This window comes from Diadema antillarum, unplaced genomic scaffold, assembly GCF_040938485.1.
Source record: "Diadema antillarum isolate AM-2024a unplaced genomic scaffold, OU_Dant_1.0 seq00000854_RagTag, whole genome shotgun sequence".
Lineage (NCBI taxonomy): Eukaryota > Metazoa > Echinodermata > Echinoidea > Diadematoida > Diadematidae > Diadema > Diadema antillarum.
Window position 1 is genome coordinate 502,521 of NW_027271725.1, and position 19,935 is coordinate 522,455.

Genomic DNA, 19,935 nt, shown 5'->3' on the forward strand with positions numbered 1-19,935 from the left:
AATCTTTGTGGAATTCCCTTTGTATTTTCTTTACATTGTTGTCCACACATGACATCATAACCTCTAGTATTCTCCTCATCCAACGGTTCCAACACCATAACTTTAAATATTCATAACTTTTGCATCGATTGTCAGATTTTCCTCAAATTTTCACTAATGTGTTCTAATAATGTTGCTGCTTTCACTCAATCCACATTTCTTTTGGGGTTTTGGTTTCCTTTAATCTTTATTCTTCGCATTACCGGAGGAAAAGAGGGGACATGATCTATGGGCCAAGTTTTATCAAAAGATAAAATCGATTTTGAATTTTCTTACCACACAGGCTGCCTGAGACTTACAGTTGGAATCAACTATAATCAATTTTAACTCTTCATAAAAAAGGGCAGGTACACTTTCTTTGTACAATCACGGTATCATGGAACAAGAGGCCACATCCCTTCAAATTATTCACCACCCACTGTCCATTGAACATTCGGAGCAACTTTTTCTTCATTTTCTTTTTTTTTTTGGGGGGGGGGGGGGGGGGAGGGGGAGGGGGAGGGGGAGGGGGCAATTTCTATTATCATATCATTCGTGCATATTGTACACGACCAACTGTCCTTACCACATGAATGAAAGTCAAATTAACAACTTGTACTGCTTTGAATCATGTTTTCTTTTTCTTCTTTGATGGAAATAAATAAACCATTTAAATGAATTGAAATACAAAAGGGTCATCCAGTTATGGAACAGCGCTGACGACCGGGAGACCGACGGGTCCTATCTACACTCCCGTAGAGATGATGATGATGGTGATGATGATGATGGTGATGATGATGATGATGATGACGAATGATGATGACGATGAATGATAATGATGATGATGATGATGATGATGATGATGATGATGATGATGATGATGATGATGATGATGGTGACGATGGTGATGATGGTGATGATGGATGATGATGATGATATCTAACATTATGTATTCTGCGTATTCTGCCCGACCTGCCAAATGCATGAATGAGCAGACGAACGACGGTATCGTGCGCCGCATTATGATTACGCAATGCGCATGTCTGTCATGACGACATTCGAAGAATTCAGCGATGTTCTGTGCGTGTTGTGTGTGTCCTGTAGTGTGACTGTAGAAGTGTGTGATTAGGGAGGAAAAGCCTGCGGCGCTGCTTACTGAATGAGAAAATCTGACCGGATATGGCGAGTAAAGTGTGGACAGCATTAGTGAGTTGTTTAGATTGTATTTAACTGAGTAAGAGCTTTGAATTGATTCAGTCCTTAGTATTACTGCTTAACATTTTCTTATCTGACACAGAATTTCGTCGTAACACATCGAATATCCAACCAGACCATGATCGGCAGATTCTAGAGGAGCGGCGTGGAAAGTCAGTCCCATTCGTTGTTAATTGTGTGTGTAATTTGATTGACTGTCTAACATTCGTTAACGTTAGATTTGTAGACTCTATTCTAATTTCAATGTTAGAGAGAAAGTAATCGTCTAACGTTAGTTCTACTCAATGCCCCAATGGGTGTAATACACTGTCACTGAGAGTTCTATATATTTTATCTTCTGTTCAGGTTTTCAAATCGAATTCTTCGGAAAAGACAGTTTGAGATCTAAAACCTAGACCTTAGAAATGTTTGGATTGTAGAAGTCTAATTTGACTCTTTTCTGTTAGTTCTACCCAACTGTTTGTAGGAGAGTGGATCGTATCACCGGACGCTTGTTTTTTTTTTTTTTTTTTTTTTTTTTGTGGCTGTGAATTCCGTACTCATGTACTCAGAGGATGCAATTTCGGCCAAAAATAGCACCAGTTATTCACAGAGTCCTGTAAATTACGAATTCATCAAAATTATGAAAATTATTTGCGTCGATTTTTTGAAAATGGACTTCTATTCTCTAACACTACCAGTTAGTCTTCAGAGTTCAAGTAAGCCGAAGCAACCCCGGGTCTACAAAAAGTTGTCTTTTAGCGCGGTTTAAAATCGCATTATGATTCCGAACATGACTTTTGTAATGCTAATAGTAATGGAATAATCAACGTCTTTTACATCTTGCACTTGCACCAGAATCACAATTCATACCCACGAATCACCGTACACATTCTCACTGAGCTGAGTGGACAACAAAGAAAATCAGCAAATGAGGCTCAAATTTTGTATTGTATGGTAAAAGGTCTAACAAGAACATTTTGAACAATTAATGCAATAAAATATTATAAATCAACATCTTCTTCTAAATCTGAGGTGAAGTGTGATTTTTTAGCGTTTTTACATTTTTGTGTCTTATTCTTTGCGATTTCGGCCCATGCAACACTCTGTGAGGCTAGTCTACCAAGTCCCACGCATATAAATGTCATTAATACGCAGAAATGTGTGCGTCCGGAATTACTATGCTGTCCGGTAATACCATACCTGTATATATGCAAGAATTATCGCTGTTATCGACGTCATGAAGGTTTTCAAGTTTAAGTCCTTCTTCGTCATCGTCGTCGTCGTCGTCGTCGTCTTCTTCTTCTTCTGCTGCTGCTGCTGCTGCTGCTGCTACTACTACTACTACTACTACTACTACAGTGTGTACTACAGGTTTGTACTACTTCTACTTCCTTGAGAGTGACCACAATCAACTTGCTGATTATTCTGTCACTCTCGGGGAGGTCTAAGTTGTACAAGTCTTTGAAGGGTTCAAGTAGTTGCAGAAATAATCCCATGCCACTGTGGTTAACATGTACACACCCAGAGTTTGCAAGAATCTTCACAATTGAAGGAGACAGACTGAGCCAGAGGAAGAAGGCAGTGATGTCTTCTTGTGTCTAACAGTCCACTAATAAAATACCTGAATGAGAAAGATCTATTTAGAATTTGTCAATCCACTAGGGTCCCTGTTCTAGACCTTCTAAACCCTTTTATGAATCATTGGAGTTGTTGTGTTTTGCATTATTTGTAAGAGACGCATTTCAGGACAAATGCTATAGAGAAAACATGTTTTGTGTATACATATTCTTGCTTATATTTCTGCTATATAGTGCATTTGCAATGAAGTAATTTCTACTGTATGAAGCCTCACATAAAATCTCAGAGATCCGTCTCTCTTTGTTTTGTGTTTCTGTGCATCAATAGAGGACTGGCTTGAACAACAATCTCTGCAAGAGATTTTGCTCCCATAATGTAAGTGATTTCAACTTCATTTTGTGTCTAATTTATACCTTAGCTAATGTATAAAGTGTAGCTTTTATTTCCTTCCCTATAGGGGAGTAATTTAGTGCTGCCTTCAATCTCTTAAAAGTTAGTAAAAAACAAAAACAAAAACAAATGCATTGTAATTGCAAAGTCACAAAAAGCCTCTATCTAACCTATACTTCATGCCACCATAATAGGTCATCATAAGTTTGTGCAGTGAACCTTGGATGGTGAACAATAACCCACAACACAAAATCAGCTGGCATCTACCTGCAAATAGTTTAAGTGTATTCTTTAAATGATCCATACTCAGTCATTTTTATTTTTGCTGTAGAACCATCATGCATTTGAGCAGTTTGATGCTGTGATGATTGTAGTGAGATACTCTTTGTACTCTTGAATTAAAGGAAAAAGTTACTAACAAAGATGGTTTGTGATATCATAATTGAAATTCATTGAAAAGAAGTATATCAAATAGATCTGCCTCAGAGATTTCATGTAGCCAAGTAGTAAATTTCATTTGAAGTTCATTTAGAATGTACATGTAATGATACTAAGCCATTTCTCTGCTGAATTTGACTATTTGAGAATCTGTTTTTATCTTCAATAGGTGCGAAATGTCACCCTAATCCCCGGCGATGGCATCGGTCCTGAAATATCTGCAGCTGTTCAACAAATCTTCAGAGCTGCTGATGTAAGTATTTCTTGTCATCACAAGAAAGTTATGTCTTTCTTCCTTTTTTTTTTTCAATGTAAGAGTAGTGTGGTAGTATTTCTACGTGAAACATTCATGTTTTGGCTGTACAAGCAGTCTTCTCCTCACAGATAAACTATCCTCTTATTTATGACTGTTTCCAGTCCAAAGTTTTTTAAAATGTCCTTAGATGAATGTCTTTGAGGTTTTCTTAGCTTGTATTGATAGTCCCTGGTACAATGTATGTGGTTGGCACATATTTGAATGAAACACTGAAAGCAACCGTACAGATTTTAGATACTGTATACGCTATTATTTTCGCGTACATAAATTTTCGCGAATTGCCGCTGTCACACATTTTCTGCGAGTGGTTAAATTCGCGATTGGGGGACCAGAGAAAATATGAAGTGGCAAAGAAAGTGTGAATTTTCAACTTACCAGCAAATAAGAATGATATACACTGCATGAAAAAGACTTGCCAAATTCTGCGAACTAGTAAGTTAGAATTCAACATTTTTGAAGTGGTTAAGTCCATCGCGCTAGAGTGGTCCCCTTGTGATAATGGATTGGCTCTCTACAGTATTCGTAAGTAGACGTGGACGTGCGTAAACAAGCTTAGCCAGTATGGTCTGTTCGGTAAGCCGTGACATGGTATACTAGTACGGTACTGAAATGTTCGTATCATCAAGGCAAGGGATTCATTTTGGAAGGTAATATTTTCGCGTGTTGTTAATTTCGCAAATAGCTCCCGACTCGCGAAATTCGCGAAAATAAAACCCCCACGAAATATATAGCGTATACAGTATATGAATAAAATATTTTTGTCTTCTTTGCCTTTCAAGTATATTGTTGTGTCATATATAAAATTTCCTGTGCAGTTTGAGGGGTTATGGAACTTGAGTTACGATGTGTTCAAAAAAAAAATAAAAATCTTTGCTTTCATATAAACTCCCTCTAGTGACATGTCTTTCGTAATTTTGTCAAAGATTTGGTATGAGTGTATTGCTCTCATTATCATGCGTTTCCATTGTATGTATTGGGGTGTGTTTACAATATGTATGACTTGTTATAGGTACCATTTTCAGACTCATACCATACTCTGGGAGTATTTGGTGTGTGTGTGTGTGTGTGTGTGTGTGTGTGTTAGTATGCAAATAATTTGATATATTCTATACATCAAGATATTGGTCAGCACAGACAAAAAGATGGAAAGAAAAACTGAACTAAAGGGAAAAGTGTTCACATTTTAGTCAGGGAAGCAAATATCTCCTCTTGATTTAAGATCTCAATTCTAGTTCATTCTTTGTCTACAAGATATATGACCGACACACTCAAAAGTTTGTTTAGTTTTGTCTTTTTGCGTGTTTTAGTCTTGCATTTTATGTATTTATGTATTCAAGCTTATTCCTCTCTTGCATATCCACTGAACACTTGTTTTATGTTGCTGTTATAGGTAGAAACAGAGATATTGTTAGTAAAGTTTCACCAGTCTTGTTTTAAAAAAATGAGAATAAAAATAGGATAATAAATACAAAAAGTAATGTCTTGAACAGGTTCCTGTGGAATGGGAGTCAGTGGATGTGACACCGGTCAGAGGACCCGATGGGCGCACACGTATACCTCCCGCTGCCGTGGAGTCCATGAACAGGAACAAGATTGGTCTGAAGGGACCACTGGCCACACCCATCGGCAAGGGTCACATGAGCCTCAATCTTGCCCTCAGGAAGTAAGTTGTGAAAGTTACAATATGTTGAGTTTATCGAGAAGATAAAATAATCTACATTGATTGCTCAAACTTAATGTGTATTTCATGAGCTACGTTTCCATTTTCTTCAAACTGCATAGTACTAAAATCAAGAAATTTTCTTTTTCATTTCTCTTCACCCATGCTTTTTTAATCATTGAATCATTATCATTTTTACAGCATATCAGAAGTGGTCAGGTATATTTTACTTAAAATTGGTAAAGATTATCTATCAGGTTGAAATACTTCGAGTTGTAATGTTTACCATAGTCTGCAGGAGATGGAGCAAAGTGGATGTGATATTTAAGGAAGTGATGTGCTGTGAGTAGTACTGAAGATTTTATCCATGACATCTAGGGCAGATGCTGAATGGCATGAATAATCAATTTACCGTTCACATCAGAAGGAGTCAGTCAGACTTACCAGAATTACTATATCATACATATATGTCACTTTTGATATGTATTAAAAAATACATATCTGCCAGAAAACTGTAATCTTGGTCAATAAAGGGTACCTTCCACAGCAATGTCCTGACAGCAGTTACCTAGACCAGCTACCGTATAAGTCTCTTACAGATAGTTTCATCAGTTAATTAGTTGCCTGTTCTTTTTGTGTACTACGTGTATGCGAATAATATTGTATATCTGTGTATCCTTGCAGGGAATTTAACTTGTATGCCAACGTCAGACCCTGCAAGTCCCTCGAAGGTTACAAGACAGTGTATGACAATGTGGATCTGGTCACAATAAGAGAAAACACGGAGGGAGAGTACAGCGGAATTGAACACTTGGTGAGTGAACGATCGCTTTCTGCCATTTCGTGTCAGCAGTTTTGCAGGGCTGTGTCCATTCATCAACGTAGCTTCTTTGAGAGGAAAGTGGATGTAAATATCTTCACAGTGTAAAGGAAATGGTCCTGGTCTGTTAAAAGAAAAACTGGAAAAGAAGTGATGTCTCATTTCATAAGTATGAGGTCAGAAATTGTCTGAATTTCAATAAATGAAAACAAAATTAATGGCAGAGCTTTAATATTCACATGTACTTGCTTAATTTATTATCAACAACTATCCTTAGTCCAGGCCAACAATATTTCATATCACGTTGATCACAGAATCTTGACTTTTTTACTGTTGTTTGGAATAGCAGTTCAATCATATCTTACAGTATAATGTCATTACCTTTCTTCTACTGTAATTTCATAACATTTATCTTGTGTATCTTTACCTTCTTAGCAGTGATTAAGCATTCACCTGCAAATCATCTTCATGTGTAGTATGATTAATCTGTTTCCAGATTAAGTAGTCAGAGGCCATAATAAGGTCTGCTTTAGAAGACATTGCTTTGTTGGTAAGGTAAAGTTTCCTGTGTGGCCCTTGTTTTATAACCTGAAGATACAAGTATACCAAGAAAGTATTGGTGTACATGTGTATATTGCCATTTCACTCCCAAACCTTCCTGGAGCTGATTCAGATTAATAAGGCTTTTCCAAATGTCTTTTTGGAGCTGTCATGACATACAATAGATCACTTTGCTAATGGTGAAGACTGAATTTACATCAAGAAGTTCTGCTACAGCAAAATGCATTCCAGAGTGAATTCCAGTAGCATGTCACTCTTGTGTTTCTCCATGTGTTTGATATCTTCTGCAGATAGTGGATGGTGTTGTACAGAGCATAAAGCTGATCACCGAGGAAGCATCCATGCGGGTGGCTGAGTTTGCCTTTGAGTACGCCAAGGCCAACAATAGACACACGGTCACTGCAGTGCACAAAGCTAACATCATGTGAGTCAAAATTTCAGTTTTGCAAAGCTTTATACAGGATATGAAGAACAGTAATGAAATACATTGTTCATCGTGGCTAAAAAGCATAAAAACATACCTTTCTGTACTCATTTAATCTTCAGGTGTGACAATTTGTGTCATGCAAAGAACTTTTGAATCCACACGTGCATGATACAATAGGTGTTGCTGTGCTCAACAGTAATTGTGGCATGTGGCCACTAAAAATTTGTGTTGGGTCGCCAAATTCCCAAAAAGGTTTTCTCTTTTAGCCATAGTCAGGCAACTAAGATTCAAGTTAGATTTTTATGTTTCCTTTCATTATGGGCCAATAAATTTCACTGAAAATACGTCAATATCACTTTGCTCCCAACCTGCGTATCCATTGCTATAGCACCCACTTGCATGTAAAGATCACTTTGTTGTGTGTCACGCCGAAATCATTGCTAGACATGGGTTCAACTGTACAAAATTGGATATAATGTGTGACCCATGACATGTATTTATTTTCTTTCAGAACTTGTTAGCCCTTTTAAAGCTATTCCCTCATTTTTTTTCTCTCCCACACCATTATATTCTCTGTGTAGGAGGATGTCTGATGGTTTGTTTCTGCGATGCTGCAGACAGGTTGCTGAGAAGCACAGAGACATCCGATTCAATGAAGTCTACCTCGACACAGTCTGTCTGAATGTAAGCGGCCTTCATATATGGTTGCTCTGTGAAACTCTTATGATATACTTCTGTTTGCCAGTTACACAAATCTGAGTTGATAACATGTTCATATATAGGCACTATATTGGGAATGGCATTAAATATGTGAGTTCGTAGTCAGACATGATAAAAGAATCAAAATGATAGATGTCAACATTGTGTTTAAATTGTGCACATTGGCACAGATGGTTTGCAATGGCTATATTCTTTATGTGAGGAGATTTCAGAATCTTGTTGTGAAGTGGTTGTATGGTTTAGAAAGAATTGGTAATACAGCCCTGCATACTGCCGTACTGCACAATGTGAGTAATATTTATACTACCCACTGTTCCCAATCTTTGCAGATGGTCCAAGATCCATCCCAGTATGATGTGTTGGTAATGCCAAACTTGTATGGAGACATTTTGAGGTAAGAGCAACTCTTGGACTCTGATGTCATAATTCAACTGATAGTTGTACTCTTTGAAGAAAAAGAAGAAGAAAAAGGAATGAAACACAAATCAAGAATGATCCACTAACATGTGAGCCAAGTGGAAGGTTCATTGGGGATGGGAAAGGTTTGTAAATGAATGCTACCTGTCATGTACTGAAGCATGAGTTCATGTCAGTTCCATTTCTTTGCAAGATATCTTGATACATATAACTTGTGTTTGATTGATTGCACCTTCACAATCATAATAATTTCACACTTGAGTATATTGTAGCTTCCACTTCATGGCACATATATGTAAAGAAACTCATGACAACATTTTCCATTTACAAATATTCACTAAATACTGCATGAACTTGTTCATATGACCAATAAGATAGTGACAGCTTGGTGCAGATATTTGTTTTCACCCAATTATTATGGCACGCAATGATCACCAAGCATGGAAGCTATGAAAATGTAGTCACACAGAAAGATATATTGCCTTATTTATTTAAAGTGTTATGTCTTGTGCTTGATTTTCCGCTACTACAGTGACCTTTGTGCTGGTCTGGTAGGAGGTCTGGGTGTTACACCCAGTGGAAACATTGGTGCTGGTGGAGTGGCTATCTTTGAATCTGTGAGTTCACAGGGAAACATTTCATCTTCAATAGAGTTTCATGTTTACCTTGTTTGTTTTCAAAGTGTTGCATATGTATAGCATTGATATACAATGTGAATGTAGCTATTATAGCTTTTTCTTTCTTCTTTTTTTTTTTGTAATTAAAAATGCACTGTAGGCCTATTGACATGAGATCTTTTCTGATATTAAGAAATGATTGGAGTGGTAGATTAACCAATAGTCACCATTCCTTAGTCATGCTATTCTCTGAGTCTGTAATTAATGATTTTGGTTTTGTGATGTGATGTGCCGTTTTATTACCATCACTTCAAAGAGAATGCTTTTTAATATCATGTTCACACACACAATTGATTATGTACCTTTTAAATTATATTTTACCAATAAACAATATTTCATGTTCAGTGTCTACACTACTCTTCTGGTTTGGCTTTTTATTCTTATTAAAAATGATAAAGAAGAGTTGCCATTAATGTGAAATTTTCTGCTGCAAGGTATGTGACAATGAACAATAACTCAGTGGCACTGTGGGTTGAAATCCCAGTGAGAACTGTATATTTGGCATATTTTGCATTGGTCTTATTTTTCACAAATTTTATGAGTCAACCAACATGTACAAGTTAACAACTCAAGAAAATGTTGCCTTTGTGGACATAAATATGCTTTGTATAGCATCTCTTGGGTGGGATATTGCTACTTTTCTTGTGAATTGTGATAATACTTCTTTCTCATTCTGTTATTGTGGTTCTCAATAGCAAACTCCATCACTCGCAAAATTGTGTGCATGTCCCATTTCTTGAGTATAACACAGATTGTATTACACTCAAGAGATATGTGGTGTATACAACCTGTGAAATACAATAATATTGTATGTGGATTTGAATGATAGGAAAGTGACACAAGGTGGAAAACTCAAGAGGGCATGTTATGTATTTGTGTCTTTGAAGACTCACTGGTTATATCATGGTTTTATGAAGAAATCTTCCATTGTCCCCTTGCCTGCAGGTTCATGGTACAGCCCCCGACATTGCAGGACAGGACAAGGCCAACCCCACGGCCCTGCTACTTAGTGCCGTCATGATGCTTCGTCACATGGAACTGATGGGCCACGCCCACCGCATCGAGTCAGCTTGTCTGGAGGTCATTGGTGAACGTCAGGTAAGTGAACCCCTTTAATGAAGATCCAAAAGGTAGTATTCCCCTGCCTTTCACGATCTTTGAGATCATTTCCTTTTAAATAAGATTTATATGCTGACTTACTTGCAGTATAACATTAGATGCCAAACTGGAAACTTGGCTATAGGACTTGGCATTAGAAAATGAAACTAGTCTTTCAATTTTCTGTGATCTGCTAAGAATGCTGCAAGGCAACTACTCTTGCTGGAAATAAAATTTAAAAAGAAATGATATTTAATGTAATGATTAGAAAATCAATGAGCCATTTGCGTTAATGCTCCTGTAAAGCAAATTTTCACACTTGTGCATGTTGGGTGTGAATGAAAAATAAAATAATAACTGTTGCTTTGCCTGTGACATTACATTTTGAAGTCTAAGGTCATCAGGAATACCTCAAAATATTAAATTCAATTCAATTCAATTTCAGTTTTATTAAAAAAACACCAAATAAAAGTCCGAAGACTGACCACATTTGGTTTACATCAAACTTTACAGCTTTACAACTTTACAGGGAGACATAAAGAAAAGAAATAAAACAAACTGACACTTTACACAACAACTGATTCATATTGACAGCCAACCCCCCCCCAAAAAAAAAACCCAAAAATGCCACACTATAATTACATTATCATAAAAATTGATAACACCAAATGTAACAACAAAGATAAGGCATCAACAGAAAAGAATTTGCACACACCCTTACATACAAAAAGAAAAAAAAAATCAAGGCTATCGGTATTCAAAAAGAGAGTGAGAAAAAAAAAACAAAGAAAAGAAACATCAAGTGAGTTGAATAGGAGATGTTAGAATAAATATTCACGAACAAGTGTGGAAGCGGATAAGAAATAAAAAGAGGACAACCAGAAAATAGAAAGAGAGAAGAGAATAACATAGGGATCATGAAAAGGGGGGGGGGAACAATGTAGAGCAGAGAGTAAAATGAGTACTCGCGAACAGGTGTGAATAAGTATTCGCAAACAGGTGTGAAAGCGAATAAAATAATGAAAGGATAGCAGCAACATATAGATCGAGAGGGGACGAACGGAGAAATCAAAGAGAAGGGGTCAAACAAAATGAAACAGAGAGGGAGAAAAAGTCCAAAAGAGCTCGGATAAATCTTTCAAATTGATTACAGATAAAAAGAAATACCATCAACAGCAGCAACGAGCTACACATACGAAGTACACATACGAAGTGCCACATGTGCAATTAGAAAAAAAAAATAGAAAAGAAGAAGAGCATTACATAGGAGGTAATCACAATGCGGATAACGCTACATACATGAGAGATGTGACTGAGCGAATGCTATAGCAATTGCCAACACCAGTATACAATGCATTCAACCATTCTTATTTAAAGAATTAGAATTAAACCATGAAATCATTCATTGCTATTGAAGACCAAAAAAATGCTTGAAGTGAAAACTTCCAGAAGAAATTTCCAAGAATTCAAATTCCAATTGTAATTGAGCTCAATACTGACGAAAGAACGAAGAAAAAAAGGGGAAAACTGAAAGAAAAAGTGTTGAAATGAACGGAGGATGGACAAAGAGAGAAAGAAACAGAGGGAGAAACTGATAGGATGGAACAGACCACAGAAAAAGAAAAAAATACAATACGTATTTCACATTTACAAAACAATTCTAATGGATTGAATTAAACAGACGAACTAACAAGGGCACTGTAGATTGCTGGTAGCGCTGTGTTCTACAACGTGGTAAAACCAAATAATGATCATTTCTTAGACTACGACCAGTTTCATCATTCACATTTACAAAGCAATTCTAATGGATTGAATTAAACAGCAACTATGAAGGAAGAGAAGATTCTTGAAGTAGGGAGATCTGTAATTATTTCATGTTTGATTCTTTCCTTTTACACACATCACATCTTGACAGCATTTGACCGGGGACCTTGGAGGCTCGTCAACCTGCTCAGAGTTCACTGCGGCAATTTGTGACAAGATCCAAGCAATGGCATAGGCCTGGGGAGATCCTCTAATTTGGTCACTCAAACACTCTAGTATGCACCCACGGGATATTTAAGTTGGATTTAGAACATTCAAATGTGTTTTTATCATTTCTTATAAGATGAAATGTTTATTTATATGTGTGTGAAATAGTAGCATGTACTTTCATTATACCATATCTTGCTATTCAACTCGTGGTATTATAAACCATCTGAAATTCAATGCATGCCTGCTAACTTTACACATACTGAACAAACTAGTATTTGATTATGTAACAGTATAAAGGATTCTTCTGACGTGGTTAAAAAATAATACTTGAAAATAGGGTACGAGTAATATCCTTGATGCCTTTTTGAATTTTTAGTTATGCAAAATTTAAGCTTACCCGTGAATGAGGATTTTTTTATTTCTTTCCAGTACAGTTCTAGGTTTTTTTTTTATAATATAGTTGAGTACAATGTTCCAGTTTTGTTGATTCTGTACATATCTGTTCAAGTTTATGAAGCGTTGCTGGTACTGAAGGTAATGTTATTTTAATGCAGAATTTAATGTTCAGGTTGTATTTTGTGTAACGTAGACCGAACACGAGGACACCATTGCTCCTGTGTTTGTATATATGTGCATAGAATGGTGAGCAGGACACGAAGTACGAGTCACAAACGATGTTACACTGTACCATGTAAAAGAGATGTAAAGTCCCTCGCAGAAACATGAGTATCTTATTATTTAAACTGTGCGGGGTCCCGCTGTCAGTAGAAAGCTTACCAAGATGACACCTTCATGATCTACAGAATAGAGTTAGTGGGGTATGGGAAAATGTGCATGTAGGGCCCATATATCACACAAATCAAAGGGAAGTACAGTATGTGGCCCTGCCAATGGCAGTATTTCCCTGCACTCTATGAAATAAGGCTATGCAATATAATCATCAAAGATAGAAGAACTTGCCTTTCCGTCTAAATTTCATGCAATTTTTGCCATTCAGCAGTGGAATATCAAGTGTAGCAAAGTACACGGCAATCATGCAGTGACATCACACATTCTTTTTCACAGAATTTCACCAGATTTCTGGTGTTACTGCGCAGTTTGCAGTGACATTTTAGGAGTTGGTCGTCCAGATTGGTCTCTTTTGTACAAGCACACTTGAGATGACACAAAATATGCTCTCATATTGGATGCTTAAGTGTTACAGTTTATATTAAAAAAACAGCACTGTTAATACAGCACTGTGATATGTCATGCATATGAGCCTTCTGAAAGACACAAAACTTATGTGTGTTGTTTTCAATAGCTAAAATGCACAAAACGACAATTACTTGCCATATTTAACCCAGCTGGACAGATTAATGTCTTGTGTCTTTGGCCAGTACTTTGTCATGTAAAGGTGTAGGCCCCTTTCCTTTTCATTTGCATTGTCTCAAAAAGGGAAAAAAGAATCTCAACCTGAACAGGTCAATGTAAAAGTTGTCAGTCATGTAATGTGCAAGATATATGGACAGTTTGTTTTGCAGAAGGCAGTCAGTAATTCCTCTCTCTTTCTTTGTCTTAAATAGCGGTGGAACACTAACTGCATGGCTGCAACAAACTGGGGTTTTTTTTGGGAGTCAAATATGAATTCTTGGTCTCTTCCATATAGTGCTTACGGTGCTGTGAGGGCGGTCCATTGTGGATTGTCATCTCTCTGTTCCGTGTACAGTTTATACGTGCTACTATGATAAACTGTGGAACACCTGCCAGTATCAACAGGAAACTTGGTATATGTATGTGACATCCCACGATGAACCCTAGATTTGGGGGTTATTACAGCAAAGGTCACGTGGGTAATCAAGATCGTGGGCTGAATGTTCTTATTTTAAGCGATAATTCCAAGATCACAATGAATTTTGTGAATATCAAACAGGTTTGAAAGAGCAATATTTCATTTTGTGATTTTTCAGTAGATGAGGTAAAGACCAAAGCGAGAGTCAAACTCTGAATTTTACAATTTTATGACCACAATTAAAGATGCCATGGAATCCATTCAAGTTTGGTATGTATGTAGGACAAAGCAATTTGTTGAGACAATCGTCAGTTTCTCATAAGTCGTTACATCATGGTCAAAAGTTTAGGTCTTGTGCTGAAATGTTTCTGTTGTCATTTTAAAATAAGAGAATTTACAATTGTGATGGGAAACGAGAAGACCGAGGACTTCTGCTATTGATGCACATGATTATCTGGTGCTGCTGTGCAAAAATGAAAGTCCAAACTGGCTTCCTGTACTGCATGTATGTCGACTCCATTAGAGTGAACTCAAAGCACCAAAACAGCTGCTTTTAAATACACTTGGTTTAATTCTGCACATTATGTGAAGACAAATCAGTTCATATTGTGATGTTGAATGCTAGTACTGTAAATGTTTCCAGCATTTGTCTGTTTCTGTTCAGAACTGTTTGCAGTGAAATATAACTGCCTACAGTCTTTGAAACATGCTGTCAAGCATGCTTGAGTGAATTTAAGGCAGAGAATACCAGCAAATCAGTGTACATCAGCAAAGAATTGGTTGTAGTCATGAAAATGTACCTTGAAGTCACTTTGAACTTTTTAGCCTACATGTACTTTTGCCATTATTATACCGAACATACCTGTAGCCCATTAGCATTCCTTTTTACCATTTGAAGTCAGTGCCGCACAAATCTGCTTTTCTATTTTACTTACTGAAAACTGGCAGAACCAGAAGAAAGGGTTAGTTGGTATTTGATATGTATGGTTGCGCATACCAAGAGTGTTGATTCTTGAGCAGTATAATTTGTAGATTGTAACTTCATGTACAATGAAAACAGAAATATTTATTGTCTTGGTTGTGACGTACTTTGCTTGAAAGGGCTGTTGTTTCTATGAAATGTGTCATAAAACAGGAATTGCAAAGCACTATCTATATTTGTGCAATTTCAAGCAATTTTATGAGACTGTTTGCTGGTTATTCTAGTGATGTAAGGCAAAGCTTTCCTGCAGTACATGTGGTTGTTCAACTCATTTTTAAACAGATGTTATTGTATCGCACAACAATGTGTAAATGTGTTGAGTATTAGAATGGTTGAAACCGTGGTTGATGGAAGGTTTTTCTCCGAGAAGACTGAAATGCTACGTCTTCCCTTCCCCGTAATTTGAGTATTAAGCCATGCAGCGGAGAGACTGTTAATGGTTATTCCCTGGTTAATGAAGGCTGTGAATGACCCTATTAACATACAGATGGAATAATAAAAGTCTTTTGCTGCCCGATGGAACTCTTGAGTCTTTGTGTCGTTGTAATACACAGGAAAGTCTTAAACAGAGTACATGTAGCAGTGTTTGGTATCCACCGCAAGTGCCGAGAACATCTTCATCAGGGGATGAAAACAATGCATACTGATAGGGCCTACTGTATATGGCAATAATATCGCAAGGTTTTAATTTTTGTGTGGTTTTATTTTTGTGAATTTCGCAAGTTGGGTGCTATTCCTAAATCTACAAACACACAAAAATATTAAGTCTAATCCCAACATGAATGTGACGAGCAAATACATTTCTCCATTCTACTTACTCCACAATCACGAATTTAACTGCTTGTGAAATTGTTGGCAACTCCCGATACGCGAAAAATAAGACTTGCTAAATATAGGCCGTAGACAGTATGTCCCTGTCATACAAGAGCTTGTCTTCTGGCTTTGTAATGATGCAAATGTCTCCCATGGCTTTGAATTAACCTTTCTACACGGGACTTAAAAACCATGGCAATTATGTACCTTGTTATCTACATATATCAGGTTTCTCACAATATCGGTGTACTAAAATATCTTGCAGAATATTTAACATGTTACATGGTGATGAAAATGTTAACTCGTTAGAGGTTCCCTGAAATACAAATGCATGTTGATTTCTGTTGATTTAGGATACCCCCAACATCACGTTTGTGGTGAAATGAGTATCTAGAGACATTTCCATATATTTCTAATTTTTCTTCAGATTACTTGGATACACCAACAAAAAAAAAATCCTTCCAAACCAATATTCCTATAGTGACCTCATCTGTCAATCACTGCCAAAGTACTGATATGTTTAACAAAAGACATTGGAATGCATCCTCCCCTACACCTAGCATAATTTGCATGTTCCCTCACCATGTCTTTTGTCACATTAATATCATAGAAACGTGACATATATATGAAAGATGGCTCACACCTCAGGCTGAAACACAAAGAGACGGCTGCATGTAAATTGTCGAGATCACCAACTCCTTTATTATAAATTTAAACACAACAAGGAAAACAGATTACGAGACATGATTATCTAATCACATAAAAATCACATATACTGACACTGAGGCATTTGAAGCTTTGGAACATGCTGTTCATATGAAAATATAAAAAGGAATTAAAAATGTCCTGATTTGACGGGAAGAAGTCTTGACAACAGTTGCGAACAGTTGGTAATCACTATATGTACACTACAGTTTCTCATCCTATGTCACATATATTAGTGATTATTTACCTTTGGTAGGCACATTAGAGCTGTAAGAATAATGTGTAATGGATTTACGTTAGCTGTTTGACCAAACATGTGGACAATACAAAGTATGTTGTCACTCGTGGAAATACAAAATGTAATTGCAATATCTATTGGAACTTGATCTTACTCCACAAATTGTAAAGGATGGAGAATACTGATCAACTAGTACTTGCTAATGGTTAGTAACGCTTCTCCTTTAATCAAATACTTTTGGACTCGAGGCGACTGGGCGATAAAATTATATGGAGAAATTGTTAATATCTCCCGCAAAATGTTGCAGATACTGCTCATTTCAGTATGAAGCATTTTGTTCTCCCTTCATACAGCTGTGGTTTCAGTGCAAACAGTAACTCGCCACGCAGGAACTCACAGATATTTTTTTTTTCTATGTACCGGCAGTCTCTCTTCTGGCTGAATGAATAATTGTGAAGTATAATGAATACATTTATGAATACCATGTGTCACATATATCGACCTAGATGACCTTGAATCTTTCAAAGGTATGATTTCTATTGCATTTTGCTTACAAAAACATAGTTCTTCTATAGTACAGTTAAGTGTAGGGTTAACTCCACGGAGAAGCCTAAAACAATTTAAATATCAACTAAATATCTTCATGAAAAGTCAGTATTAAGTACAAGGTTCCATAGTACATATGTCAAAAGATGTTAGAACATGAAAGTTAAATATGAATTTCTGAGAGTTAAATCAGTAATCAACAAAAATGTTACAAATAGAGCATATATTCTACACATTGTATCATATCAAAAGAAAAAAACAAATATTTCAAAATGTACAAATTTTGGTCTCAAACCAGCTCAAACATCCAAACATACATGTAAACCTAAGCTTGCAGGATAAGCCCCAGACAACATAGCAACAATATACATTACACTTGATTTCACTCTGTATCAACATATATCTGATCATGTCAAACAGGACATCTCTTCTTCAAAGAAGGCCTGCTACATTTCTTTCATCCCACTCAATTATTTGTCCGTAGAGTGTGAGGAATTTTCACTCGCTTTTTGCCACATACAAGTGCTTCCGTGACTGGAAAAGATCAACTTATTTCTCTGGAGACAGACACATTTAGCTGAAAACAAGGAGATCACTGTACAGGTATGTCTTGTGGCATATGTTCATACATACATCAGCAGAATTGGACGGTGTTACTCCTGTCGAAAGAGAATTACAAAGGACCAGTTTGAATACACACCTCCCTGTCCTCTCATTGCCTGAGGGTCCGTCCAACTTCTCACATGTACATGTACTTGGTCATCACTACCAGTAGCTTGCCAGAATGCTCTACCACCAACAACCAGTGAATTCGTTGCAAGAACTTCCAGACTTTCTCTATCCTTTTCCCCATCCACTCCGAGTTATGAAGTTCAGGTGAGAGCCTTTGATACTTGTAACAACTAAAGTTCCAGAATTCCACATCTGACAACCTGATGGACCCATGCACTGCATATGGCATGGACTTCCTAACAGACAAATAAATGGAACTTGCTGGCACCAAAAGAGGAAAGTACTGTTAGCTTCAGTGAAAGAGCTATGGGAGATATCCTTCAAAATAAAGACAAAACTTGCATATCAATATAAATCAGGAACAAATCCAAATAGCAAGAAGTTAAATTTGACAATGGCAGAATAATGATGAGAATACAGTCATGTTGTTTTTGTTTTCGAATACGAATAGCAATTACTCAAGTCATTATTGGATTTAATTGTGTACTTTTGGTAAGATTGGGTCTGTACCACTGTTGTAGAAACAGTGAAAGGGACTGCAAAGAAAGGCAACACATAAAAAGCAACGTTACAGTTAGTAACCAGCACTTTGCCTCTTGCCTCTTTGCCTCTTGCGATACGATAAAACATCAATCAAAGTCACATGATTTCAGATACACCATATTCCAATCACTCATGCAATGTCACAGAAAGGTTCTTTGATTCCTATCCATGTTCCATATAATTCTTGCTTATTAAAGTGGAGACAGTATGCTTTCACACCAGTCAAAGTATTTTCATGGTCTCAGAAACCTTTTCCCTGGAGCAATTTCCAGCATTGAAAAGTAATGTCTTTCTGATGGATGACTACTATTACACATTCACACATCAAAACTCTGTCACAGATCTTTATCATTTGAGACATGCATGGAGAGCCAAATAATTTTTTTTTTTCTGAATGTCATTCCAAGTGGACATGCCCAAACTTTTCTAGTAACAAATCACATGATTTATGAAGAACTGTGGAAGCAACTTATGGCACCCCCTCCCTCCCCCCTCCAACAAATTGGTTCCTTACCATTCCCTCCATCATTCACTCACATACTAATTCCTCAGGTTACCTTTATCAAAACAAAATCAAGTGAAAAACCACACAGTAGCACTACTTGACAATTAAATTTCAGAAGACTTTTGATTGTACACATACTATGGTACCCACGACTTGAACAGCAGTCTTTCCTGATTTCTATCCCTTTTTGTAAAGTCTACCCAACAACAAAAATGTTGAATGCCTAGTCACATCTTTGTGCCCTCCATGATACCCATCATTCACCTTGTTATGAAATGAGTCACATAACGAGCTTGATTATATGCATTTACAGGAATTCCAAGTATCACGAGATTACAATAAATTAATCAAGAAAAAATTTTACTCGACGACGAGCAGATTGACGAGCAGATTGAGGAGGGCAAATATACAGTAGATATGACCTTTGAATTTCATGTATGATCATAAAAAATGTTGGACAAAGTAGTAGCACTATGAACTGAACAATTCATCTACACAGGATAAATGGGTCAACATAAGTAATGTAGTACCTTGGCTGAATTTTGAGCTTCTATTATTTCACACACTTTGCTTTCCATATCATACTGTACCTCATATGAATGACACTGTGTGTATAAAATCAATGCAAGGTGTTCAATATCAACTGAGGGAAATGCATCAACTTACAAGAATGAAAAAAAAATTATCCATGCACGAAAGCTATGCTTGTTATGAAAAAGGAGTCATTGGATAAATGAAAACTGCAAGAATCAGACTTTGCTGTTTATGTTCATCAGAATCGGGTATGTTTGTATCTCTAGCTTGTGTGC

General features: G+C 36.8%; 1 protein-coding gene across 1 annotated transcript; it reads left to right on the plus strand.

Annotated features, from left to right (window-relative positions):
- Nucleotides 1-1,146: 1,146 nt before the first annotated feature.
- On the plus strand, nucleotides 1,147-12,316 carry LOC139740430 (probable isocitrate dehydrogenase [NAD] subunit alpha, mitochondrial). The gene is made up of 11 exons (XM_071651024.1): nucleotides 1,147-1,224; nucleotides 3,121-3,168; nucleotides 3,791-3,874; nucleotides 5,428-5,600; nucleotides 6,282-6,411; nucleotides 7,269-7,402; nucleotides 7,987-8,089; nucleotides 8,455-8,519; nucleotides 9,075-9,159; nucleotides 10,165-10,317; nucleotides 12,233-12,316. Exons 1-11 carry the CDS (start codon nucleotides 1,198-1,200, stop codon nucleotides 12,314-12,316), a joined length of 1,086 nt encoding a protein of 361 aa, XP_071507125.1. The 5' UTR covers nucleotides 1,147-1,197.
- The last annotated feature ends 7,619 nt before the right edge of the window (nucleotides 12,317-19,935 follow it).

Bases quoted from the DNA above. Each gene is read 5' to 3' on its own strand.
- LOC139740430 (XM_071651024.1), top strand. From the start codon at position 1,198: ATGGCGAGTAAAGTGTGGACAGCATTA. The intron at 3,169-3,790 runs GTAAGTGATTTC...TATCTTCAATAG, and splicing joins AGAGATTTTGCTCCCATAAT to GTGCGAAATGTCACCCTAAT. The intron at 8,090-8,454 runs GTAAGCGGCCTT...CAATCTTTGCAG, and splicing joins TCGACACAGTCTGTCTGAAT to ATGGTCCAAGATCCATCCCA.